The 27,612-nt window shown below is 44.2% G+C and overlaps 1 protein-coding gene across 3 annotated transcripts in view; it reads right to left on the reverse strand.

The window, feature by feature from the left end:
- The window catches only part of NUTF2 (nuclear transport factor 2), a 35,978-nt gene that overhangs the window by 7,314 nt on the left and 1,052 nt on the right, over positions 1-27,612 (reverse strand). For all 3 annotated transcript variants that reach the window (XM_067302949.1, XM_067302951.1, XM_067302950.1), the window contains exons 2-4: positions 11,861-11,985; positions 6,581-6,652; positions 1,150-1,248 (exon numbers count right to left, since the gene is read on the reverse strand). In XM_067302949.1, coding sequence (XP_067159050.1) covers positions 1,150-1,248; positions 6,581-6,652; positions 11,861-11,959 — 270 coding nt within the window. In that variant the 5' untranslated portion in view covers positions 11,960-11,985. The remainder of the gene's footprint in view (positions 1-1,149; positions 1,249-6,580; positions 6,653-11,860; positions 11,986-27,612) is intronic.

Genomic DNA, 27,612 nt, shown 5'->3' on the forward strand with positions numbered 1-27,612 from the left:
CAGCTAAGCGTTTTGAGGACGCAAGCAGATTCAAACTTTCAGGCCCAGGTTTGCCTAGCTAACAGAACATTCTGTGGGAGGTTGAAGGCTTTGATCCTAGAAATGCCATTCACAGTTAGCAGAAAAAGGAAGTCTAAGCAGCAATTTTAGGAGAAACTGAGCAAAGTAGCTCTAAAGATTGGATGGTTTCAGAATCCAGACTTGACAGCATGGCTGAACCAAACCCTGAAAAGACTAACTCTGACAGGTCTATGGTGATTTCACACTTTTAAAACAAACACTGCCCCACTGTGGGCAAGTTCTGCCTGTAAGTGATTTTACATGCAGAAGACTTTGCAGATCCCAGGACAAATTCTTTTGTTAATAGTCTTATTAACTTACAAGTCTGTGGCCTTGGTATATTGAAGATGCAACATTTCCTCAGAAGAACAGGAGACTGGTAATTTTATCCTGTTCAGTACCATAACTTAAACAGCAATGCAACCATATTACAGTCTGAAAAGTGATCCAACTTCTTCACAAGAAGGAGCTGTTTCAACATTAAGTGTTTCAGCTCACAGGCAACATTCCCATTGTTGACCCAGTTTTGACTACAGACTACTGCATTAACACCAGAATTTTATTCTTATGTCCTATGACAGCAAAGGGAAAGCATGATCTTACTGAAGGGTTGTCAGCTAACAAAAAAGGCTACTGAATCACAACACAATGCATGATGCATGTGTTTCAAAGGGCTGAAAGAACACTAAACTAGATGTGCTTACAGTGTCCAAGAACACTATAATGATACTTTTAAATGCAACTGAGGACACTGAAACCTTACTGTAACTGAGTAAGGAAGATATTGATGTCTTCAGAGCCTGTATTATAGTCGTATACACAGTAAAGGCCATGGTGCTTTGCTTGACAAGAAGAAATGTCTGCTAGGTTACAGGACATTTTTACTTAGTGCTAGTTATCTTGAGAGAGGAAGTTTCTTGTCAGTCTTGAACAGCAGAAGAACGATGTTGCAATGTAAGCTTACCAGTATTCCCTCCCCACCCAAGAGAGCATTTTAAGCTTTTCGGAAATCAGATGATTTAGTGTTCTACAAAAAAAAAAAAAAAAAAAGACATAAGCATTTGTTACCCTGTAATGGAAAGAATTTACCTTAAGCTGTCCCACTACCATACTGAGTATACAGCTGTCAGGTGTAGGTTGGTGGTCTTGTGCTGTGATGCTGTGTTGTATTTTTTGGAAAGGAAGGCTCTACAATGAAAAAAAGTAAAATGAGGAAATGTACAATCATTGCATAATTTAACTTATTTCCAAAAGATCAAGAAAAATTAACATTTGAAGAATTAGAATATTTTGGCAGTACTGCAGGGAGAGTTGTTGCAACTCAACACTGCTCAGCTGGGTTGACCGTGACAGTTACATGTTTTTAAAGCACCAAGACATAAAATAGTATGTCACCGCATACATTAAGTAGCACTTTTTTTCCTAGTGTTATTATACTGTGCCATAAGAGCTTCCGCTCATCTACAGGCTAAAACTTTGTATGATGAAAGCACAAAACTTCTGTGCTCTGAACAGTATTAAGATGATGTGACCCAATATGTGGGATTTACCAGGCAACTCCAAATATGTTTCCCCGTTAAATTGGCTATGAACAGAAAGGAAAGATGGCTGACCAAGAATCCGTGTTCAGTACCTGAAATCCACATATCTACTTTTTCCCTTTGATTCTTTCCTAGATAGCAGTGTCTGAGGGGAACTGAAATGGTGACAGGCATCTCTGCCATGTGCCAGGCAGGAGCAGGGGCAAGGAGGAGACCAAACCATAGACAGATACTGAAAAGAAAAAAGCTTTCCATGCTTATGTAGCAGTTGTGAGTACACCTGGAGTTAAGTGTGAAGTACACACTTTGAGAAACACCAGACACTGGCGAATAACAATTCTCTCTTTCAACTTAGGCCACATTCACATTCCAGCCAGAGATGACTCCAAGCTGTGAACACAGATACCTCGAGGATCTCAGAGTCCTGTCACACAAACGCAATTTTGACACTGATCTATCAAATGCCGCATTAGTGATGGAAGTGGCAATACAGCATGGATGGAGCTCCAAGTGATCACAGAGTTGATATCCAGAGTCAAGGCGTCACACAGGGCAGTGGCATGCAGTCATTTGAACCTGTAGGATGTGCTCTGACCACTTTGCTCCACTTTCTCAATTCCAGAACAGGTTGAGACATATCCAAATATCCACTTGGACAAGCACTGCATTTCCCTCCAGTGGAAAGAGCCAGCCTGAGAGACTTAATAGAAGGCCTAGGTCTAAGAACAGAAGACAAGAGTTCTGCTGCTATCAAGGATGTGAAGTTTAGACTTCGCCCTACAAGCGTAAGGCTTCAGGAAGGGTATCAGGAAGCTAATCCTTTGGCTAATAGAGAACACAGAAAACTCTGGAAGAATCAAGACCTGGGGAAGCAAAGGAAGAGCGTAGAGCAGTCCTCCAGTCACAAAGGAACATTAGAAGAACACTCTTTATTAAAGTCTGCAATGTTTCCTCTTGGCCTAGACTGCAAACAGATCTGCCAAGGGATCCCTCACTCAGGAAAGACATCTGCTGAAATAGACCCAGCCTCCTGCCTCAGATCCAAAGCTGGAGGGGTACAGCATAAGTAATACAGTCCGAGAGCCACAGCTTCAGTGCCTCCTAACACAGTAGGAGGAGCTGGTTCTTAGGAACTGCAGTGTGCTATGCAGCACGAGCTATCAGTCATCACCTGCATTCACAAGGACTTGAATGTGGTCTGAACGGATGGAGGTCCAGAATACTACTGCAGAGATTGCACTTCTTCAAAGAACCATGACCTTGAGTCAACTGTCTAAGCAAGTTCCAACTACCAAGAGCCCCATCTGTTGCAATCAGACAACAAATGCTGGAAGGGGATAATTAAGTACTTGCTTGCAGACGCTGATACAATTGAGCTCTCAGAACAGGAATGTTTCGAAGGCTGGGGAATGATGACCCAAAGAGTAAGCAGCATTATGCTTATACACAGACAATAGAGATCCAAAGACACTGGTCCTGAGATGAAGTTTGGTATGGAACACTTAACATATTTGCTAGTGGGAGAGGCCAGAAAGGAAAGCAAGCCCTAGTGTTTGCTGTGGTAACACATGCTGAATCAAAGCTGACAGCTGACACTACTACCTGTCTGGAGAAAGGTAAGCCTTCAAATTAGTCTACAAGTTGCCCAAAAATTCCACCAGCCGAGTGAGGATCAGTCATAATTTCTGAATACTCATATGTGCCTTGAAAACAGCATCAAACAGAACCTGGTCTTAATTTTATCAGTCAATCATGACAAGACATGAAGAGAAAGTCTGCTGTGGCCATCACAAGTGACTTGGCGAGTACACAGTGGGGAGGAGGCAGGGAGATGAAAAATGCCACAAACAGGCTGAACATGAGTACACTAAATTGATAACGATCCTGATCTACCACGAACTGAAGAGAAATGAGCCAACTTGTTTATAATGTGGAGTAGACATCCTGTAACCCCAAAAAACCGCAGAGCAGTCTTTTCTGAACTGTCAGCAGAAGATTCTCCAGGGTCACTGTTCTGAACTTGAACATACAAGTTAGACATTGGACACCTTCCCTTAGACAAAAGTGAGAGCACTGTGAAACCTGGTCTTACCTCAGTACATTAACTTCCTGTTGAACAAGTTCTGCAGGAAAAGTCTCTTAAAAAGGCTGAGTAGAGGGCTGAACTGAAATGAATGTGGTTGTACCCAGAACCCAGTTTCCAGTGTGATGAGATGCCAATGAGAGGTGAGATTAGAGACAGAAAACAGGGAGGAAGGAAAGACCTCCCTTCCCTCAAGGCCCCCCAAAGCAGTGACACAAACTGAAGACAAGGTTGGGTAAGGTGATGCCTGTTTCAAGTATCTGAATGTCACCTGCAGAGAAAGTGACCCCAATGGTCAGCCAGCTGAGTAAACTATTTCTCCTGTGACCCAGGGGGGAAAAATCCTGCTGGACAGAGTAGAATCAGCTAATAGGAAAGATCACTGGGGTGTTTGTTTGTTTGTTTTTTTAAGGATAGAGGGAAACTCCCTCAAAAGGATGAACATGCATCTGTACTGAAGCATTTCTTGAGATGTATAGTACAATGTAAGTGACTAACACAAATGCAAAACTATACAACAAGCAAAGCTTTCAGCCTCTTTGAGAACTTGTCTGGGCTTCCAAAGCCTTTCTTGAAGTCAGATAAGACAAATTCTGAAAAAATAAAGTTTGTCAAGTAGTTTAAAAACTCACGCCTGGCAAGAAGTGCTTGGTATTTTAGCAGGCTAAACAAGGGGCATGAGAAGCAAATTCTATCCTCTCTAGCATCCATCCTCTTTGCAATCTCACTTAAGGGAAGGGCACTCTTGGCTTTCTCTGATGGAGCTGGCTGTGCTGCATAAACACATTCCACTTCCTAGACTACCTGAAAACACCAACCTATTTTCTGAACTGCCTACCTTGTGGCAGAGGCCTGTTAATACTCAGCACGCTAAATCTAAGAATGCCTTATTTACGGGATGAGATTCTGGATAAGTCTGGTTAATGCAGAATGTGCACGCTGTGACAAAATTCTGCTAAGAGATGTGAAGACAATCCACCATGCGCTAAAGTAGGTCTGGAGATATTCTGTCATTAAAGCAACTTGGTGTAGCTTCTTCCCTTGGTGTAGCTCCTAGAAGAACTAAAGGAGTATCTCAAATGCTTAAGCCAAAACAGGCTGCACCAAAGAGGGCAGGCATTCTATTTGAGATGATGATTCCCAAGTCCGGCACCAATTAAGACAGAAAGAAGGACTGTCCACTCTGTTACAGGTGCACCAGCATTGGCAAACCAATGTCACTCCAGCCTTGTCCCATAGTGTTAGCATCATCTGACACAGAGTGGGTTGAAAAGGTGCTGCTGTGTTGCTGTTATACAGGAGAGATCTTGTTGGTGCTTAGGGCACAGTACTGGTTAGGTCAGGCACTGAAGTACACAAAACCACAGAGCGCAAAAGCAAAAAGTGCCAAATTTTGTCAGTGACCTGCACTGTCAGATGCTCCAGGGGCAGAAACGGGCTAGACAAGCACATTAGGTTGAACCGCAGACAGAGCCCGAGTAGCTTGGTGCTGACAGAGCCATGCTGAAAGACATCACAGTTGGGGTAAGCTGATACAGCTCCATAGCAAGCCATGTCAGCAGAAGGGCATTGAATAATTTCACTGCGTTTCTTCTTTGCTTTAATCAAATGGATAGCGACAGAAAAAGCTCCCCCTGGGGCCAAGAAGTGTGCCTCCACTCACTGAGCAAGATTGTGCAGCAGGCACATGAATTCAGGAAGTCTGACTTTTGCTACAGTCAGGGAAGGCAAAGAAGAAAGTGAGTATCACCCTGGAGGGTAATGGGCTGATCTGCACTGGGACAGATCCAAGGCAACAGTTTTAGACACTAGCCAAGCAAATGTTTAGCTGGTTGGGTGTCTAAATGGCTGCTAGCCCAGAAGTCTAAGGAACAGTGAGTACACAAACAGCCAGCTCTGCAGCTTGAGTATCTTCTGCCTTATCTGGGAGTAAACAATTGCAAGCTGTGTTACTTCTGAGGTACGTGGCCTTCTTGAAGGCGAAGTAGGCACCTAAAATACAGATCCAAGGACAAACTACGGTCTTCACAGTTGAAGAGAACTTGAATGAAAGCAGTGATTCCAAAACACAAGAACAATAGCTGTGCAACTAGACAGGTGTTCAAGTAACAAAGGTTTTTCTTCTCAGAGAGTAATGAAGACTCTGAATGGTGTCTTATTCTGCCTGATAGACCATGTTCTGAGCAGAATGTCAGAAGAGCTAAAGCATGCCCTCTACAGATCTTGCAAGAGGAACAAACTTTCTAATCTCATGACAGCTCACAGGTACACCCATTTTTAGACCATTAACACAGATTTTCCTCAAAAGAATAATTTTTTTTCCATGTTTAACTAAGTGAACATAGAGTGAGAGCCTCACATTCTCTATACAGTAAGAAATGCTTTCCTCCCACTTAAAGGAAGCACTAGTTTCAAAATCCTGAACCATAACTTCTGAATAGCTGATGAACTCTGGGTTTAGAATAAGCCAGGGTCTATGCTACAGAAATTGTTTGCAGTTTATGTATCAGAAAACAGAAAGCTCCTGGCAGCGATAACGTGCTGGATCTTTACCACATGCAAATCCAAACAGGTTTGCTGTGCTACTTCCACAGCATTGTTCTAAAAAAGATCAAGGGTCAGCAGTATGGACTGTACTTTTTTTAAAAGTAAGCTAGCAATGTCAAATCTAATTTCAGAGTCACAAAATAATCTTGCAAACTAAGAGAGCCAATTAACACCCCACCACACAGAATTAAACCACAGGTAACATTTTCTGAAGACCGTAACCTGGAAGCACAAGTCTCATTTTCAAGAGTTTTAAGCTGCTAAACTTCTAGTTCAGATTCTGAAGAGTGACTAATTTACAGTCTTCAGAAACGTTTCCCAGAACATTCAGTAAGGATTACACACTTACAGAGAGTTTTTCAACAATAGCTGCTTTGCCCTGGAACTGCTGTCCTTCCCACGTAAGGCATGATGCATCAATCTGAAGGGAAAGAAAAACAAATTCATCAACCTGCTTAGGTAACTCTTAAGCAATCTTGGTAAGATTTGTTTACTTGGCATATACCTTTAGAATCCAGCTTTTCGGAAACTACTGCAAAAGAAGACAGAAAGAAACCACAAAGAGCAATTAAAACAGTTTAGAAAAGTCAATTAAAAATCAAGTAGATGAAATTTCACTGTCACAGTTCTACCAGTGAAAGAGTTCCTTCCTTTGGATCAAAGTTAGCTTTCAGAAGAAAAATCTAAAGGTATGGACACAAAGTAAAGCATGAAGAGACAAAAAGATAGGAAGAAGTCTCACAAAATGAGTTACACCACCATGTTTTTTACATTTCAAGTACTGATTTGCATATCCTACTCACATCTAGAACAGCATAATGTGCATCTAAAGGTTTTCTAACAGACTGCCCCATCTGGAATGAAATGACTGCAATGCTTCAGTCTACAAGCTCTTGTAATATATGAGGGAGGACCTCCTGACTATGCTATATGATAAGTACAACAGCAACAGCTAAGAAGCTTTCTCGGATTTTCCAAGTTAACAACTGGCTGCGCCACCGGTGTTGGCAACAGGGTTTTGGTTGCTACAACCACGAGACCCTGTTTGAAGATCGACGACTGATGGGGAGAGATGGGATCCACCTCACTAAGCGGGGCACGTGTGTCTTTGCCAACAGGTTGGCCAACCTGGTAAGGAGGGCTTTAAACTAGGAAAGATGGGGGAAGGGGAGAGTTTATAGTGACAGGGTAGTTGGCAAAACACGGTTCAAGTTGGGATGCCTCCAGCAGGTGCATGCAGCCAGGGAAGTGCGCATGGGATGTGGCTATGGAGGACCCTCTTTTACCCCTCCTGGGAAACCTGCATGCTCGATCACCTCCCTGAAATGCCTGTACATCAATGCACGCAGCTTGGGGAACAAATAGGAAGAACTAGAGATCTGTGTGCGGTCGCAGGGCCATGATCTCATTGCCATTACAGAGACATGGTGGGATAGCTCGCATGACTGGAGTGCTGTCATGGATGGCTACGTGCTTTTTAGGAAAGACAGGCCAGGAAAGCGAGGTGGTGGAGTTGCTCTTTATGTGAGAGAGCAACTGGAATGTATTGAGCTCTGCCTAGGGGTGGATGAAGAGCAAGCTGAGAGCTTATGGGTAAGGATTAAAGGGCAGGCCAGCATGGGTAACACTGTTGTGGGTGTTTACTACAGGCCGCCTGATCAGGAAGAGGAAGTCAGTGAGGCCTTCTGCAGACAGCTGGAAGTAGCTCACGATCACAGGCCCTGGTTCTCATGGGGGACTTCAACCACCCCGATATCTGCAGGAAAGACAGCACAGCTAGGCACAAACAGTCCAGGAGGTTCCTGCGGAGCACTGGTGACAACTTCTTGACACAGGTGGTGCAGGAGCCAACAAGGAGAGGTGTGCTGCTGGACCTCGTACTAACAAACAAAGAAGGACTGGTGGAAGATGTGAAGGTCGGGGGCAGCCTTGGCTGCAGTGACCATGAGATGGTGGAGTTCAGGATCCTGCGAGGAGGCAGCAGGGCACTAAGTAGGATTGCAACCCTGGACTTCAGGAGAGCAAACTTTGGACTCTTCAGCGACTTACTTGGAAGAATCCCATGGGTTAGAGCCCTAGAAGGAAGGGGTGTTCAAGAGAGCTGGTTAATCTTCAAGCATCACTTCCTCCAAGCTCAAGAGTGGTGCATCCCCATGAGTAGGAAGTCAAGCAAAGGGGGCAGGAGACCTGCATGGATGAGCAAGGAGCTCCTGGCAAAACTCAACCAGAAGAAGGAAGTCTACAGAAAGTGGAAAGGGGGACAGGCCACTTGGGAGGACTATAGGCACGTTGTCAGAGTATGCAGGGATGCGACGAGGAAGGCTAAGGCCCGTTTGGAATTAAATCTGGCAAGGGATGTCAAGGACAACAAGAAGGGCTTCTTCAAATACATCAGTGGCAAAAGGAAGACTAGGGAAAATGTGGGCCCACTGCTGAATGGGGTGGGTGCCCTGGTGACAAAGGATGCAGAAAAGGCAGAGTTACTGTATGCCGCCTTTGCTTCAGTCTTTACTGCTCAGGACAGCCCTCAGGAATCCCAGACCCTGGAGACAAGAGAGAAAGTCTGGAGAAAAGAAGACTTTCCCTTGGTCGAGGAGGATTGGGTTAGAGATCATTTAAGCAAATTTGACACCCACAAATCCATGGGCCCCGATGGGATGCACCCACGAGTGCTGAGGGAGCTGGCAGATGTCATTGCTAAGCCACTCTCCATCATCTTTGAAAGGTCATGGAGAACAGGAGAGGCGCCTGAAGACCAGAAGAAAGCCAATGTCACCCCAGTCTTCAAAAAGGGCAAGGGGAGGACCCAGGGAACTACAGGTCAGTCAGTCTCGCCTCCATCCCTGGAAAGGTAGGTGATGGAGCAGCTCATCCTGGAAGCCATCTCTAAGCAGTGGAGGACAAGAAGGTGATCAGGAGTAGGCAGCATGGCTTCACCAAGGGGAAATCATGCTTAACCAATCTGACAGCCTTCTGTGATGGAATGACTGGCTGGGTAGATGAGGGGAGAGCAGTGGATGTTGTCTCCCTTGACTTCAGCAAGGCTTTTGACACTGTCTCCCATAGCATCCTCATAGACAAGCTCAGGGAGTGTGGGCTAGATGAGTGGACAGGGAGGTGGATTGAGAAGTGGCTGAATGGCAGAGCTCAGAGGGTTGTGATCAGCGGCACAGAGTCTAGTTGGAGGCCTGTAGCTAGCGGTGTCCCCCAGGGGTCAGTACTGGGCCCAGTCTTGTTCAACTTCTTCATCAATGACCTGGATGAAGGGACAGAGTGCACCCTCAGCAAGTTTGCTGACGAGACAAAACTGGGAGGAGTGGCCGATACACCAGAGGCTGTGCTGCCATTCAGAGAGACCTGGGCAGGCTGGAGAGGTGGACGGAGAGGAACCTCATGAAGTTGAACAAAGGCAAGTGCAAGGTCCTGCACCTGGGGAGGAATAACCCCACGCACCAGTACAGGTTGGGGGTTGACCTGCTGGAAAGCAGCTCTGCGGAGAAGGACCTGGGAGTGCTGGTGGACACCAAGTTAAATATGAGGCAGCAATGTGCCCTTGTGGCCAAGAAGGCCAATGGTATCCTGGGCTGCATCAGGAAGAGCCTTGCCAGCAGGTCGAGGGAGGTGATCCTGCCCCTCTGCTCAGCCCTGGTGAGGCCACATCTAGAGTACTGTGTTCAGTTCTGGGCTCCCCAGTACAAGAGGGATGTGGCACTACTGGACCAAGTCCAGCAGAGGGCTACAAAGATGATTAGGGGACTGGAACATCTCTCCTATGAGGAAAGGCTGAGAGAGCTGGGCCTGTTTAGCCTGGAGAAGAGAAGGCTGAGAGGAGATCTTATCAATGTGTACAAGTATCTGAAGGGAGGGTGTCGAGAAGATGGGACCAGACTCTCTTCGGTGGTGTCCAGCGACAGGACGCGAGGCAACAGGCACAAACTGAAACACAGGAAGTTCCATCTGAATATGAGAAAAAACTTCTTCACTGTGAGGATGACAGAGGACTGGAACAGGTTGCCCAGAGAGGTTGTGGAGTCTCCTTCTCTGGAGATATTCAAAACACGCCTGGATGCAATCCTGTGCAATGTGCTCTAGGTGACCCTGCTTGAGCAGGGGGGTTGGACTAGATGATCTCCAGAGGTCCCTTCCAACCTCAGTGATTCTGTGATTCTGTGATCTATTTAATCCCACAAGGTCTCAGAAGGCAAAAGGCTTCAGTAGAAGCAGAACATTTCTACAGAATCTCCTCTAATTTAGAGAAGTTGTATCCTTGCTGCATTTTAGCCACACAAAACCAGGGTCCATACCCTCCATAGTTTAGAAACTCTGTAAAACACATCAGTGACCTTCCTAATGCTCTCCTGCCTGTACTTGCATAGGAATCTCCATTGAATGATGAAAGGCAGCAGGACCCCAAGGGTAGAAAATGCCCAGGTGTTTACTGAATGAAAGGCCATGTTTCCAGGAATGCATTAGTCTTCAGTAGAATGAATCAGTGTTCTGCAGCTGGAAGAGGTTTGGGTCATAACATGCCAGAAACTGCAAAGAGGCTTCATATTTAGAGCTGTGGATTAAATACTGGCTACTTGGTCTTCTCACTTTGCAGGTTCTGCTCACAGCTCCTTGTCCAGAATCAGCCAACAGTCTAGCAGACAGCAAATACACAAAGGAGTAAGAATCCAAAAAAGTAATGCTATCAGTGCTAGCGGAGACTGCTGAGGTGGAGGGAGAGGTGTCAGATGGTATTCCTGCAAGAACTTCCAACACTCAAGAGCTTGGCAGAGCTGCATGAGATTCATCCAGCAAGGGTCAGAAAAGCAGGACATGCTAAAAGACTTGCAAGACTTGAGTGTCCTACTGAAACAACTCAGCCACCCAGCAGCATTCCTCACCACAGGTAATCTCAACTAGCATTTTGCATGTTCTGTAGAACATGTCCTCCTCCAGGACTAGAGGCCAACACTCCCTTGGGCCTTTTAGTTACAGGCTTTAATTTTGGAATCCAAATTTATTTTGCCCCAAATAAGGGGCAAAAGTTAAGAATTTTTAATTTAAAAAAGTCTAAATTTAAACTGAGTTTAAAAGTTTAAACTAGATTTAAAAATTTAAACCAAGTTTAACATTCTGAAAAAACATACAGCATGAGATCAAAAAACACCTGTAAGAACTGCTAAACAGAGGAGGACTTAGAAAAATCCACAGCCTACCACCCTAACAGGTGTCCAATCAAATCCAAGCCTATAAACTAACAGCAAACTAAGGATAGCACAGCTGCTTTTACAGAGAATTTAATCACAGGATAATCACCAGTCTCTCCCACTGCAAGCCACTGTCTATAGCCATTTTGTTGAGGGAGGGTGGGGGGTTGGGTTTTTGTTGTTTTTGTTTGGGTGTTGTTGTTTGTTTTTTTTTGAGATTGACTGCCAATCAACAAGGCAGACAAAGCTCTAAATAGAAGACACATATAAGAGGAAGGCAAGAAATAAGAGTTCAGAAAGTACAATTGCTTGACTAATATTCTGGAGTCCGGATGAAACCCACTAGCCCACCTTGTGTATTCCCACACATCAAAATAGGGAAATTTAGACAGATTATGGGACAGAGCCCCAACTTCCTTTCTAGAGATACTCACATATATTGCTCCTAACTGGGTCCTGTCTGCATCAAAGAGCTGGTAGTAATGTTGTACGAAGCTGGACCCAATCTGCTCCCAGATAGGCTTGTCTCCCATTCTGAATCCTCACCCAAAGCCAGTGACTGTAAAACAAACAAACAAAAAAATCAGCAGAGAGAACAATCACAAATAAGCATAGTATTTGGCTTGTGTATTAAACAGAGGTAAACGCAGACCCCTCAGACAGCCAGAATTTGCTGAAGTACGGCAATTGGAAGAAGTATGGCAATCCCTCAGACAGGTATTTACTGGAGCAAGTCCAGCAAAGGGCCACAAGGATGATTAAGGGACTGGAGCATCCTTCATGGGAGGAAAGGCTGACAGAGCTGGGATTGTTTAGCCTGGAGAAGAATAAGCTCAGGGGTTATCTTATCATTATCTATAAACATCTCATGGGTGGGTGAAAAGAGAATAGAGCTGGACTCTTTTCAGTGGGGGCCAGCATCAGGACGAGAGGCAACGGGCACAAACTGAAACTCAGGAAATTCCACTTGAACACAGGAAAATGCTTCTTCATTGTAAAGGTTGTTGAACACTGGAACAGGTTGCCCAGAGAGGTTGTGGAGTCTCTATCCTTGGAGATATTTAAAAGTTGATTGGACACAGTCCTGGGCAACCTGCTCTACCTGACCCTGCTCGAACAAGTAGGTTGGACCACATGATCTCCAGAGATGCTTCCCAACCCCAACAATTTTGTGATTCCTCATATATTTCACCAGCCACAGATCACTCTGAGGAATAAAGTGTCCTTTCAGTGGTATACAATAGGAGTTAATTCACTTCCACTAGCTTTTTGCATAACACAAGCTTACTTTAAGACCTGCTTTACTCTTTCATCCTGCCAATAAGGCTGAAGTATACTTGACATGCATCTTTGAAGCTGTAGTAATTTAAAGATGCAAATCCTGATTTTTCACTGTCCTGAGCATCTGCAGTTCCCAGTGAAGGTACTGGGAGCTCAGAGGTATCGAACCCTTCTGAAAAATCAGTCCCTACTATTTTTGAGAATTAAACATATGTCACGTGCACCAGTCCAAACAGGTCCAGATCTAGAAGTTATCATGCAAGATCAGTACAGACAGCAACTCTACATTCCCATAGAACTTTTCAAAAACAAATTCGTTTTTTCTTTATCCTGATCCATCTCTAAAAGACCTCCCAAGCTGAAGAATTGTGCTGAAGTCAAAACACAAAGAAAAAAAATGTTATGCTTAAAAACCATTACATTCCATTTTAAGGTCTGAGTTTATTTCAAGAAAACTAAATTATTCTGGATGAAGGTCAAGATCTGCCAGTCCCTAGGCTCTTTCTGCAATACCTCACCAGGAACCCTCGAACTATCAGTCTGTATTGCACTGCAGGGCTAGAAAGTATGCAGGACGTGAAATTCTGTTTTTGAACACAAGACATGACAAGTTATTCTGGGCTCTTTGGATGTCAATTACTCACACAGTTGTGTGACAGTGTGGTCATCCCTTCTGAGAAAGAGATGTTTTGTAGCCTGTGAAGGAAAAGCTCTGCAGGAAGAGCCTTGGTTGTAATGATGTGCCACAAAACCAAGCTACAGACTCCACGGTTTTTGACACACAGCTGATGATAGCTGAAGGCTTGTTCTCAAGTGCACCTTGGAAATTTATTTTGTCCAGGGATGAAAGACTGAGGTCAGAAATGAACTTGTGAGAAACATACTCGTCCTGTCTTTGAAACAATTTTAATCTAACATCAACTTTCTAGGCAACATGATCAGCATCAAAACCAGTAATCCTGTATGCTAAAGTAGACCAGAAAGTCACAGACTTACTGCTATTTAACTAATCTTTGAACTGGTCCAGAAAGTCTACAATACACAGTCTGGAATAACAATCAGCATTTGTCCCATGAATATTTGCAATACATGACTCAGTCTGAAGAAGTTTTACCCAACAGGGTCACTCTGTGAAAACAGATCACAAATTGAAAAATCCATCCAAGTGCAACAGGGTAAAAAACAAACAAAAACCCAAACAACTCAAACTCACTTCTTTACAGGAGAAAAGTTATATCAATTGCATAACCATTTTTGCCACATACCAGCCTAACCTGGAACAGACATGGCAATAAATAACTTTGGCCTGTATTAAAGGATTCATTTTGTAAGAAAATTTCCCTAAAACCACTTCATAGTATTCAAACAGCCTTCATCCTAAACCTTAAAAGACTTATCAGAAGCCATGCTGGTGTGAAAGAGATCTAGGCTGTGCCTGAGCAATGGAAGTATACGTTGCCAGCGTATCTCCCCAGCTGTAACAGACTTATCACACTACAGAACTGTGAAACTCTTTAGATCCTACACTTGCATTTGGGAAAGTTAAGTTTCAAGAACATACCAAATAATCCCATGGGAACTACATCTACATGAACCCATTGTAGTAGCCCTTTAGTTTCACCTACAACCAATAAAGAACAGGAACATGCAATAGGGTACTTTCATAACACACTCTTGCCATCTCCAAGTTTCACGACAGACCTACAAAACACCTTCCAGAAAAAGGCCCAGGATTTAGAATTCTGCACAAGTCTAGTGGACATCCAAAGTTATGGTCTCCAAGATGCTGGTATCATCACAGAATCACAGACTGGTTGAGGTTGGAAGGGACCTCTGGAGATCATCTAGTTCAACCCCCCTGCTCAAGCAGGGTCACCTAGAGCATATTGCACAGGATTGCATCCAGGCGGGTTTTGAATATCTCCAGAGAAGGAGACTCCACAACCTCGCTGGGCAACCTCTTCCAGTCCTCTGTCACCCTCACAGTGAAGAAGATTTTTCTCATATTCAGATGGAACTTCCTGTGTTTCAGGTTGTGCCCATTGCCTCACGTCCTGTCGCTGGGCACCACCGAAAAGAGTCTGGCTCCATCCTCTTGACACCCTCCCTTCAGATATTTGTATACATTGATAAGATCTCCTCTCAGCCTTCTCTCCTCCAGGCTAAACAGGCCCAACTCTCTCAGCCTTTCCTCATAGGAGAGATGTTCCAGTCCCCTAATCATCTTTGTAGCCCTCCGCTGGACTTGGTCCAGTAGTGCCACATCCCTCTTGTACTGGGGAGCCCAGAACTGAACACAGTACTCTAGATGTGGCCTCACCAGGGCTGAGCAGAGGGGCAGGATCACCTCCCTCGACCTGCTGGCAACACTCTTCCTGATGCAGCCCAGGATACCATTGGCCTTCTTGGCCACAAGGGCACCTTGCTGCCTCATGCTTAACTTGGTGTCCACCAGCACTCCCAGGTCCTTCTCCGCAGAGCTGCTTTCCAGCAGGTCAACCCCCAACCTGTACTGGTGACTGGGGTTATTCCTCCCTCGGTGCAGGACCTTGCACTTGCCTTTGTTCAACTTCATGAGGTTCCTCTCCGTCCACCTCTCCAGCCTGTCCAGGTCTCTCTGAATGGCAGCACAGCCTCTGGTGTATCGGCCACTCCTCCCAGTTTTGTATCATCAGCAAACTTGCTGAGGGTGCACTCTGTGCCTTCATCCAGGTCATTGATGAAGAAGTTGAACAACACTGGACCCAGTACTGACCCCTGGGAGACACCGCTAGCTACAGGCCTCCAACTAGACTCTGTGCCACTGATCACAACCCTCTGAGCTCTGCCATTCAGCCACTTCTCAATCCACCTCCCTGTCCACTCATCTAGCCCACACTTCCTGAGCTTGTCTATGAGGATGTTATAGGAGACAGTGTCAAAAGCCTTGCTGAAGTCAAGGGAGACAACATCCACTGCTCTCCCCTCATCTACCCAGCCAGTCATTCCATCACAGAAGGCTGTCAGATTGGTTAAGCATGATTTCCCCTTGGTGAAGCCATGCTGCCTACTCCTGATCACCTTCTTGTCCTCCACATGCTTAGAGATGGCTTCTAGGATGAGCTGCTCCATCACCTACCTTTCCAGGGATGGAGGTGAGGCTGACTGGCCTGTAGTTTCCTGGGTCCTCCCCTTGCCCTTTTTGAAGGCTGGGGTGACACTGGCTTTCTTCCAGCCTTCAGGCACCTCTCCTGTTCTCCATGACCTTTCAAAGATGATGGAGAGTGGCCTAGCAATAATGTCCGCCAGATCCCTCAGCACTCATGGGTGCATCTTATCAGGGCCCATGGATTTGTGCATGTCAAGTTTGCCTAAATGATCTCTAACCTGATCCTCCTCGACCAAGGGAAAGTCTTCTTTTCTCCAGACTTTCTCTCTTGCCTCCAGGGTCTGGGATTCCTGAGGGCTGTCCTGAGCAGTAAAGACTGAAGCAAAGGCGGCATACAGTAACTCTGCCTTCTCTGCATCCTTTGTCACCAGGGCACCCACCCCATTCAGCAGTGGGCCCACATTTTCCCTAGTCTTCCTTTTGCCACTGATGTATTTGAAGAAGCCCTTCTTGTTGTCCTTGACATCCCTTGCCAGATTTAATTCCAAACGGGCCTTAGCCTTCCTCGTCGCATCTCTGCATACTCTGACAACGTGCCTATAGTCCTCCCAAGTGGCCTGTCCCCCTTTCCACTTTCTGTAGACTTCCTTCTTCTGGTTGAGTTTTGCCAGGAGCTCCTTGCTCATCCATGCAGGTCTCCTGCCCCCTTTGCTTGACTTCCTACTCATAGGGATGCACCGCTCTTGAGCTTGGAGGAAGTGATGCTTGAAGATTAACCAGCTCTCTTGAACGCCCCTTCCTTCTAGGGCCCTAACCCATGGGATTCCTCCAAGTAGGTCCCTGAAGAGGCCAAAGTTTGCTCTCCTGAAGCCCAGGGTTGCAATCCTACTTATTGCCCTGCTGTCAAACATGTCAATACACTATCCTCCCTCTGTCGTTCTCACCCCTCCCACCAAATTCTTGATGTGCCACAGGCTAGGATTTGTCTCTTGCTTTCAAGACAACCCCCTTACAATCTGTGTTCCCTAATACCATCCTCTCTACATTTTAGACCACATGAGAGAGGAAAAAAAAAAGTAACTAAACTTGTAAGAACTGATTTCAGCTTGCATGTAGCTAAGCTCCTGCAGCACAACCCTTCCTTCCATTCACAGGTGACAGAGATGCATCTCTGCCTGCCATGTGCCACAGAATAGTCCTGGCAAACATGTCCAAAACTGGAGAGCAGTTTGGGCTATGATCAGCAGAAGTGGATAGGCCTTATGTTGCTCTCCCAGCACTTGGGATGACATCTGCCACATCCCTTCTGATTTGCCCCTGAAGAGGAGGATCACCTTAACACTATCTCAAGAGTCCTGGGGAAAGTAGCCATCTACTCTAACCCCAGAAAAGCTTTTTCTCAGATTTTTATTCCTCAAGCCTCCCTTGTAACCTTCTCTCTGCACACTGCAACATGCTGAGTGACATCTAGCTTGTCCACACCTCAGAAACACCTATACTTTCCTTCTCTCATTTCCTCACTTTCCTATCATGCCCAAGCACAAGGCTTACCATCAGAAGGGGAAGAACCCCGATGGGACAGCTCACAGTTTGAGCTATTCCATGGCCCAGCAGGGACATAAGCTAGAAATTCCTCCATGAAGCAGCAGTTCCAAGCATGCCCATGGCATAGTTCACAGGTCCTCTGAAACATGCGCTTTCTGTGGTGATGAAGAAACCCTGGATCACATGACTGTGCCAGGCTGTAGTTCCCTTTCTCAGCTCCTCCAGAATCTCTTGTAGATTAAAAAAAAAAAAAAAAAAAAAGAAGAAGAATGCAGCATCTGCTCTATTTGAGGTGCTTACTGAGCCGCAGAACCTCCTTGTAAATCTACTTTGGTAATGCTTACCCTGCCATTAAGAGAGGATTCTTATGACTTTTGGGGGAAAACAAAGTACTTGTATTTAGTTTTGAAGTCTGCTGCTTCCATTCAAGATCTGAAGGTACCTAAAGGTATATAGTTTGGAATGGTAAGGACAGTGGTTGTGGTGGAAACCATCATAGGTACAACTGCACCACTATGAACTTGGACGATAAATACCAGACACCCTTCTTAAACATTCAAGAGCAAATCTAGTTGCAGATAACCATGTTAAACAGCCAAGCACCTAACAGCAAGCTGAGCTAGTACATAGCAAACAACCACCAGCTTATTCTCTTGAGGCTAAAAAAGGTTAGCTTTTTCTAAATGAAGTCTTTTTTTCATACACCATGTGTATTTACCCTTAATAGCTCACTAGACCATCATATCAACCTGAGATTAAGTTGTATGCTAGTACCGCATCTCATCTAGACTTGGCCCTTGAGGCACAACACCCTCTCACTCAAGCACCAGATGCCTTCTGTTCATCCTGAAACTTTGAGAAAGCCTTTGCTTTATGACTGTAAGAAATTAAAGGATATTTATTTTAAATACAGGAAGTAGGAGAATGGTTTCTGAAACTAAAAATTAGTATGTTAGCTCACAAAGAAATTTGTATTTGGGCAGGTCAAAAAACATTAAATAAAAATCAGTATAAATTTGCCCAGTTATAATGTTGATTTTGCCACAGAAATGAGAACCAAACTTAAAAAATGCTGCTGAAATTAGTGATCCTTCATTAATTTTTTGTTATGATCTTGCTTTTTTCCCTGTGCTATTCATATATGGTTTTGCTTAACATCTTCTTCCTCCCTGTCCCCCTGCCAAAAAGCAATTTTTTCCCCCTTTTCTGATTTGCCTCCTTTTACTCCACACCGTTTTCTGCATGTCACCACAGGTTTAAGCAGCTTAGAGACATACTAGAAAGAACAAAAGATAGGAAAGATCTGTGTCATCGAGCCCAGTGCCTTTAAATCAGATACAGTCCATATCAAATTGTATTGATATCTTTTAATAACAGCCTGATAAATGCAAGTGTAATATAAAGGGCTTTCATCAACCACTGAACATCTGTTCCAAAGCTAGGAAGAATGCATGTGTTTTGATGTTTTCAAACATGAGGACAACACATCTGCCTCAGAGCCATCACGCTCAACTCTATCCATTGTTCATTCTAAGTTTGGTTACAGGGGCAAGGACATACAGTTAATATTAAAACTGGGTAAAAGAATGGTATCAATAAGCTCAAAAACACAGAAAATGTGGCATTGTCTATCCTTTTAGAAACACCTGCTAAAAGTTACCACTGCATATTCATATACATTTGACATCTAACATTAATTTACCATGGAAAAGGAGACAGCTTCATTAAGCCAATTTAATTTTTTCCTTTCTCACTTCAAACCAAACCTACCTCACTGCCTCCACTTAAGAATGTCCCAGCCCATTTGATTAACAGTTTCTTTCCAGAAGCACAGTAGCAATGCTGAGCTACCAATGTGCTTCAGATGGAGTATAATACTTTAACTCACATTACTTTTTAAATGTCTTGGAACCTGCTCATATTAGACAATTTATCCCCATCTTGAATACCACCTGGCAGTCAGTGTTCAAATTGAAATCCATATCATTGCAAAACAGCAGCAGTTGCCAGCAGCTCTCTAACAGGTACGTGCTGATGCCGCAGAATTAGGCTCACTACTCTAGAGGGGACTTTCCCCTAATGATGTCCAAAACAAATTTTCCAATATCTTTGCCAGACCACACACCAGCATATCCTCAAGCATATTCTCCTGACCTCTACACATCACTCACTGAACTTCCCACAATTCCCATCCTACATGGTGATCCATGGCACACAGCCTGTCCCCAGCCTCCTCATTCCATGTTCACTCCACATACAGCACAGCACTTCTTTAAGACTCACTACCGCACTGCCACTGTTGCATATTTCCTTGGGCTACATAGCAATCCTGATCATACAGCAATACTCCTGTGTTCAGCATCCTGCAATACAGGAGATGGAAGGATACTCTACACCATGCAGGGCTTTCGAGTTGCCCATGACATCAGGCTTTCCTACCTACAATCAAGCCCCCCAACCCCCCCAACATGAACAGGACTTCCACATAGCCCCACAATCATGGCAGCACAGCCCCCCACCATTTATACTGCTCAGTTGCTGCTCAACTTTGCCAAATTGCCCAAGACTACACTACATCCTGAAGCCTTTCCCTTCCCCCACAGGCTCCTCAGCTTTATGTCCAGTGCCACCAGCCATACTGGTCCACAGGTGAGACAACTGCCTTAATTAGCCTCTCCCCCTCATCTGCTTCAGCATGTGGCAGATGGCACCAGTAACACATGGAGCAGCATGCCTGCCCCAGACAGTAGTAGCACCAAGGAGGAAAGAAAGAAAGAGGGAGACTGGAAGAGAAAGGAGCCTTCACATGGCTATGAACCATCCAGAATTAGACTGGGGTTACACTGTCCTTAGGCAGCAGATTTTTTATCCACAATATACAGAAACAGAATCTTTGCCATTACTTGACATGGCTTAGGTATTCATATCTAGGCTTCTACACTCATCCCACTTCCTTCCCTGCCTTCTTAATTCTGGACTTTAGAGTTCAGGAGGAACACACGAGGACTGCTCAGGACTCCTAAGGGGACCACAGTCCTCAACCGACCAATTTCTGTAAAAGTTTTGGTTGATAACTCTTCCCATTGCTACCTTCAACAATCAAGATACCATGAAACAACCTAAAGATGATTCTCAGTCAGCACACTGCTACTTGAGTGGAAGGATTGATTTGATGCTGCATCACCAGAGGTACTTGGAGCTGTAACTTGAGAAAAGCCATCTTTTTTATTTTGACAGAAGGAGAAAGGGTTGCCTGCTAACAGACAAAAAAACGAACAAACAAGGAAAGCCCCACAAACCCACAGATCACCTTCCCTGAAACATTTTATGGTTTTTTTTTTTTTGGGGGGGGGGGGGGGTGTTTGTCTATACACTTACTGCATTATCACACTTGGGCATGTTAGCTTAACTGCTATCAATAAAAAAAGAAGTCTTTTTGAATCAAAGCATGGGAGACTTGCACTACTAAGAAATCCTACATTTTCTGAAAATGCCAACTAAAACTATCATTTAGATACAAGCAATAGCATAGTGTAATGTAAATTGCTAAAGAATATTAAGGTGGACTCACAGGGATTTCCACACACACAAAGAAAGCATTCAAAGAATCAAAAACAACCATCACGAGCAAATAAGCTAAGTAAAGACTTTCTGATCTGTGAGGTTGACCATTTGAGAACATCAGGAAAGAAAACATAGCATTTAAAGACAAAAGCCTCAAATGACACATTTTAACATGCTAATGAAGACAAGGAAAGAAAATATTTGCCTATTATCCAGTTACTGAGTATGATTACACTACTTCCACAAGTAATTTGAACATCTCTAAACCACATTCCCAGAATATTAAAGCTGACTCCACACAGCACTGCACCAAAGTTAATAAACTTTCTCATGGCTGAATGAAAAATGTCAAGCTGACAGGTTGTTTTCTGGAAAATTTGATACTCAGTGTAACAAGAGAGCACCAATGCTCTTTAAATTGGTGGTATTGGTCCAAGGGTACATGCAACTCCATAGCAAACATGATTAGGCTACCAGTCACTGCACCCTTCCCTATTCATTAACATGAGCAAATAAAGACAATAAAAGAACTCAGTTGTTTCAGTTCCAGTTGGTCATGCAATTTCTACCATGTTCATACCACTTAAATTTATATCTGTTTTTGATGGCTCAGAATAAAAATAGTGAGCTAAAGACTCTTTCCTTCAATCTCTTTTCTATTGCCACTAAGACTTAAAAAGAGAGGAGCTCCTCTTGGGCACACTTTCTAGGAACCCAATGGAACCAGCATCACAGGATTAATCAGTCTCTCAAGCAGCTCATGTAATAACTTACACTAGAAATCATTTGAATAGATCATCTTTCATTAGCAAAGGCATATGCTGTCAACAGGAGAAGAAACTAAACAAATTATCAGAAAAATCACAGACTTATTCAGGTTGGAAGGGATCTCAGGAGATCTCTAGTCCAACCTTTTGCTCAAAGTATGGGCAGCTGGGAGATCAGACCAGCTTGCTCAGGCCTTTATCCAGTCTAATCCTGAAAACCACCAAGGATGGAGACTGCATAACTTCTGTGGACAACTTGTTCCAATGCTTGACCATCCTCATGGGGAAAAGGTCCTCCCTTACATACAGTCAGAATCTCTTATTTCAGCTTCTGTCCCTTGTCTCTTGTCCTCCTGCCATTCACTGCTGTGAAGAGCCTGGCTCTGTCTTCTTGCTAATCACCCTGTAGATACTGAAAAGCTGCAATTAAGTCACATTCCACCTGCCCACTTCCCCTCACCCCCCCCCCCCCCGGCAAGCCTTCTCTTCTCCAAGCTAAACAGAATGCACATTAACAGAGATGATGAAATACTGGAACACATTCAGTTCATCAGAACCCAGACATCATACATTATCAGTCATTTATCTTAAATCCACTATACCTCTTTCTTAAGGAAAAAAAAAAAAAAAAGCTGACTTAGCAGTTATCAATCTTTCTCAGTTTTCAAACCTCTGAAGTTTCCACTAGAGGTTACAAACTGCTGCATTTAGACTTTGAAAAGAAGTGCTTCTCTTGGTTGTCTTCTCCACAGCAGTTGATGGATCCACAGAGGTTAACAACCTGACAGTTACAGTTCCAGACTAATCAGAAGTTGATTTCAACAGAGACTCTCACCTAGCGATTGCTATGGGCTGCACTGTGCAAGAAATTACATTATTCTAAACACCCTTTCTGACTTAAAAAAAATTAAGTCTAGGTATGGGCACAGCAGAAAGATGCAAAGAGAGGAAAGGGAAGATTGACAGGGCAAAAACTGCATCTTTCTGAGAAAGAAGGAAGATATTTGATTTTTTCCTTCTCAATCCTCTTTTTTCCCTCCAAATCCATTAAAACACATTAATGCAAGAAATATATCAACCTGAAATATATTTTTTGGTTACAAATGTTGGCAAGTACAAAGCCATTAGTAAATAAAACAATTTGGAGAGGACTCCAGAAAAGTTTTCACTGTGCCTACAGTCTGATTCTCATCCTATCTGCAACCTGACAGTCACAAATAGCCAGCTTAGATGATTTTCAAACTTATAGATATAATTGGATAGGAAGACTAAATTTCTTATCCTTAAGTCAAAGCCACAAAGCTAAACATCTGGCAGTTTCTCAGGGTATTTTTGAGGCAATCCAACAATAGAATTACAAGGCTGAAGTCAGTTCTTTCTTTTCCCCAGGAGGAACTCACGACCAGTCAGCTTTAAAGTGTTGGGGGCCAAGAAGGGCAGTTGCACTACTTTTCCTTCCCTTTATAGACAGGGTAACAAAACATTTAATCTCCTCAAAATATCAAGTAATCTGTAGAGTCCACATAAAAAAGATATACATGCATATCATCATGAGAACTTTCAGTTAAAGAGAAAACTGGGAACTAATCTTTAAATTAGGGAAGCAAAGATGTCACATATCAATTTTATCACCTTCCCCTCTACCAAATTATCACAGAATCACAGAATCACTGAGGTTGGAAGGGACTTCTGGAGATCATCTAGTCCAACCCCCCTGCTCAAGCAGGGTCACCTAGAGCACATTGCACAGGATTGCATCCAGGCGCATTTTGAATATCTCCAGAGGAGACTCCACCACCTCTCTGGGCAACCTGTTCCAGTGCTCTGTCACCCTCACAGTGAAAAAGTTTTTCCTCATGTTAAGATGGAAGTGTCTGTGTTTCAGTTTGTGCCCGTTGCCTCGCGTCCTGTCGCTCTGCACCACTGAAAAGAGTCTGGACCCATCCTCTCGACACCCTCCCTTCAGATACTTGTACACATTGATAAGATCTCCTCTCAGCCTTCTCTCCTCCAAGCTAAACAGGCCAAGCTCTCTCAGCCTTTCCTCATAGGAGAGATGCTCCAGTCCCCTAATCATCTTTGTGGCCCTTCGCTGGACTTGGTCCAGTAGTGCCACATCCCTCTTGTACTGGGGAGCCCAGAACTGAACACAGTACTCTAGATGTGGCCTCACCAGGGCTGAGCAGAGGGGCAGGATCCCCTCCCTCAACCTGCTGGCAACACTCTTCCTGATGCAGCCCAGGATACCATTGGCCTTCTTGGCCACAAGGGCACCTTGCTGCCTCATGCTTAACTTGGTGTCCACCAGCACTCCCAGGTCCTTCTCCGCAGAGCTGCTTTCCAGCAGGTCAACCCCCAACCTGTACTGGTGACTGGGGTTATTCCTCCCTCGGTGCAGGACCTTGCACTTGCCTTTGTTCAACTTCATGAGGTTCCTCTCCGTCCACCTCTCCAGCCTGCCCAGGTCTCTCTGAATGGCAGCACAGCCTCTGGTGTATCGGCCACTCCTCCCAGTTTTGTATCATCAGCAAACTTGCTGAGGGTGCACTCTGTGCCTTCATCCAGGTCATTGATGAAGAAGTTGAACAACACTGGACCCAGTACTGACCCCTGGGAGACACCGCTAGCTACAGGCCTCCAACTAGACTCTGTGCCACTGATCACAACCCTCTGAGCTCTGCCATTCAGCCACTTCTCAATCCACCTCCCTGTCCACTCATCTAGCCCACACTTCCTGAGCTTGTCTATGAGGATGTTATAGGAGACAGTGTCAAAAGCCTTGCTGAAGTCAAGGGAGACAACATCCACTGCTCTCCCCTCATCTACCCAGCCAGTCATTCCATCACAGAAGGCTGTCAGATTGGTTAAGCATGATTTCCCCTTGGTGAAGCCATGCTGCCTACTCCTGATCACCTTCTTGTCCTCCACATGCTTAGAGATGGCTTCTAGGATGAGCTGCTCCATCACCTACCTTTCCAGGGATGGAGGTGAGGCTGACTGGCCTGTAGTTTCCTGGGTCCTCCCCTTGCCCTTTTTGAAGGCTGGGGTGACACTGGCTTTCTTCCAGCCTTCAGGCACCTCTCCTGTTCTCCATGACCTTTCAAAGATGATGGAGAGTGGCTTAGCAATAATGTCCGCCAGCTCCCTCAGCACTCATGGGTGCATCCCATCAGGGCCCATGGATTTGTGCATGTCAAGTTTGCCTAAATGATCTCTAACCTGATCCTCCTCGACCAAGGGAAAGTCTTCTTTTCTCCAGACTTTCTCTCTTGCCTCCAGGGTCTGGGATTCCTGAGGGCTGTCCTGAGCAGTAAAGACTGAAGCAAAGGCGGCATACAGTAACTCTGCCTTCTCTGCATCCTTTGTCACCAGGGCACCCACCCCATTCAGCAGTGGGCCCACATTTTCCCTAGTCTTCCTTTTGCCACTGATGTATTTGAAGAAGCCCTTCTTGTTGTCCTTGACATCCCTTGCCAGATTTAATTCCAAACGGGCCTTAGCCTTCCTCGTCGCATCTCTGCATACTCTGACAACGTGCCTATAGTCCTCCCAAGTGGCCTGTCCCCCTTTCCACTTTCTGTAGACTTCCTTCTTCTGGTTGAGTTTTGCCAGGAGCTCCTTGCTCATCCATGCAGGTCTCCTGCCTCCTTTGCTTGACTTCCTACTCATAGGGATGCACCGCTCTTGAGCCTGGAGGAAGTGATGTTTGAATATTAACCAACTCTCTTGAACACTCCTTCCTTCTAGGGCCCTAACCCATGGGATTCCTCCAAGTAGGTCCCTGAAGAGGCCAAAGTTTGCTCTCCTGAAGTCCAGGGTTGCGATCCTACTTGGTGCCCTGCTGCCTCCTCGCAGGATCCTGAACTCCACCATCTCATGGTCACTGCAGCCAAGGCAGCCCCCAACCTTCACATCTTCCACCAGTCCTTCTTTGTTTGTTAGTACCAGGTCCAGCAGCACACCTCTCCTTGTTGGCTCCTCCACCACCTGGGTCAAGAAGTTGTCACCAATGCTCTGCAGGAATCTCCAGGACTGTTTGTGCCTAGCTGTGTTGTTATTACTTAAAACTTAACCAGGTTTGTTCAGAGAGTGATAAGACTCAGCAGCACAATAATATTCAGTATTAATTTTTATTACAAACATATCTTCTATCAACTACTATTTGACTGTTGCAAGTTTTCTCATTGCTCGCAACTGAAGCTTGAACATTTGAAAATAATGACAAAGCAGGCAACTGCATGAATAACAGCCCTGAAGTAGATACCACAAAGGTGATCATCCCTAAAAACATAACTCTGTTTTGGTGCAGTGCCAAATGCAAGAGGACCAAGACTACATTGCTATTCTGCATTTTATCATCCCACAATTTTAGGATTAGCCACAGTATTACTTTGCTATTGATCAGCAAGATTCAAAACATAAAGCATACTGGAGAAAATTTCTATGATCTACAAGCTTCTCCTGTGTGTAAGCACGACTTGTTAAACCTCACCTTCATATGGTCTAAGGCCTTTGGTTGGGCTCCAGATATGCAACACATGCCTCAAAAAAAGTTACTGAAGCTTTTCTTATGATATCTACCTAACACTTCATCTTACGCTTCCCAAAACCACACATTTTCCCTCCTGTTTTGCTTTCTCTTTTGCCCCTGCAAACGCACAGTAGTCCATAGATTCACTGTGTTTCTGGAAATATCTGTGATGCCATATTTGGGAAGTTAAGGTGATTGAAAGAAGTCACAAAGTTATCAGCTATTAGCATATTTTGCAATCCTTACATAAAACCTACTATACCGCTGTGCTATCACACTATTAATATGACAGAGACAAAGAAATCCAGCAGACAGAACTGCAGAAGTTATCAGTTGCATTTTTCCAAGGAACTGAATAAACACTGATGTTAAAGCAAATGTATTTCAAATCAGCTACTGAATAACTGGCAATCTTTTAGGGAGGAGCATTAAATAATTAGGATCTCAGTGGCAAAACAATTAAATAGTCCAGCAGTGAGACAAAATACTCCTCTATTTTAAATTAGATGACATGTTTTGCTAATAAAAATGATACTACATATAGTAATTTCCCTACTTTTACCTAGTAATCTGTGAAATGTCTTTTTTTTTCTCCTGCTAAAAGAAAACTTTAAAAGGTCACCACACACAAATACAGGAAGTATTACTTGAATACAACTTTTCCCAGAACAGGAGAAATCAAAAATATAAATATCAACTTAAGAAGGCAGCTGATGAAGATCAGATTTAATTTTCGAGCAACCAATTCCTATCTGTCTTCAAGTGCTTACCTGTGCTTTGTTCCAGCTAGACTGCAAAATAATGTATATGCCATAAACCCATACCCAAAATACACATTTCCCTGGAAATGACTGACTTCAAATGAAAATGAGCAGTTGAATATTATAGGCTGTGTTAGACAGGAAGTTAAACTTGAACCATTAGAACAGTGTTTTGGGGACTTTAACATCTTACAGAAAGTTATCTCATTATAACAAAACACAGCATACAATACTTGCTACTGTAAATTTCTGCAGCCTTTCTTAGTTTTCAGAGCTAAAAATAACAACAGGTACAATGTCGGAAGAAAAATCAGCTCTTGCAGAATCACACCAGAAAGGGGCAAGGCAAAGAAAAAAAATAGATGTCTATAGCAGATCACTGAGCATACGCACCTTGCTAGTTTTACTCCAAGGAAGTGTGAACCTTTTGTTTTTCTACATGACAAAGTGATTCAAACACATTAGCCAGATTAAGTTCAGTCTCTGCACACTCTTTTGGTAAGACAGTAATACAGTAAGAATACCAAATACCTGAAGTCTAAAGCATACTCAGATACACCTTCTTTGAAACAATGCAAATTATCTACTTGCAGATTTTACTCTGAGCGTTCAGTGCCTTTGCCTTTCCCCTTTGTGATACCAAATCACA

Source organism: Apteryx mantelli, chromosome 10, assembly GCF_036417845.1.
Source record: "Apteryx mantelli isolate bAptMan1 chromosome 10, bAptMan1.hap1, whole genome shotgun sequence".
Lineage (NCBI taxonomy): Eukaryota > Metazoa > Chordata > Aves > Apterygiformes > Apterygidae > Apteryx > Apteryx mantelli.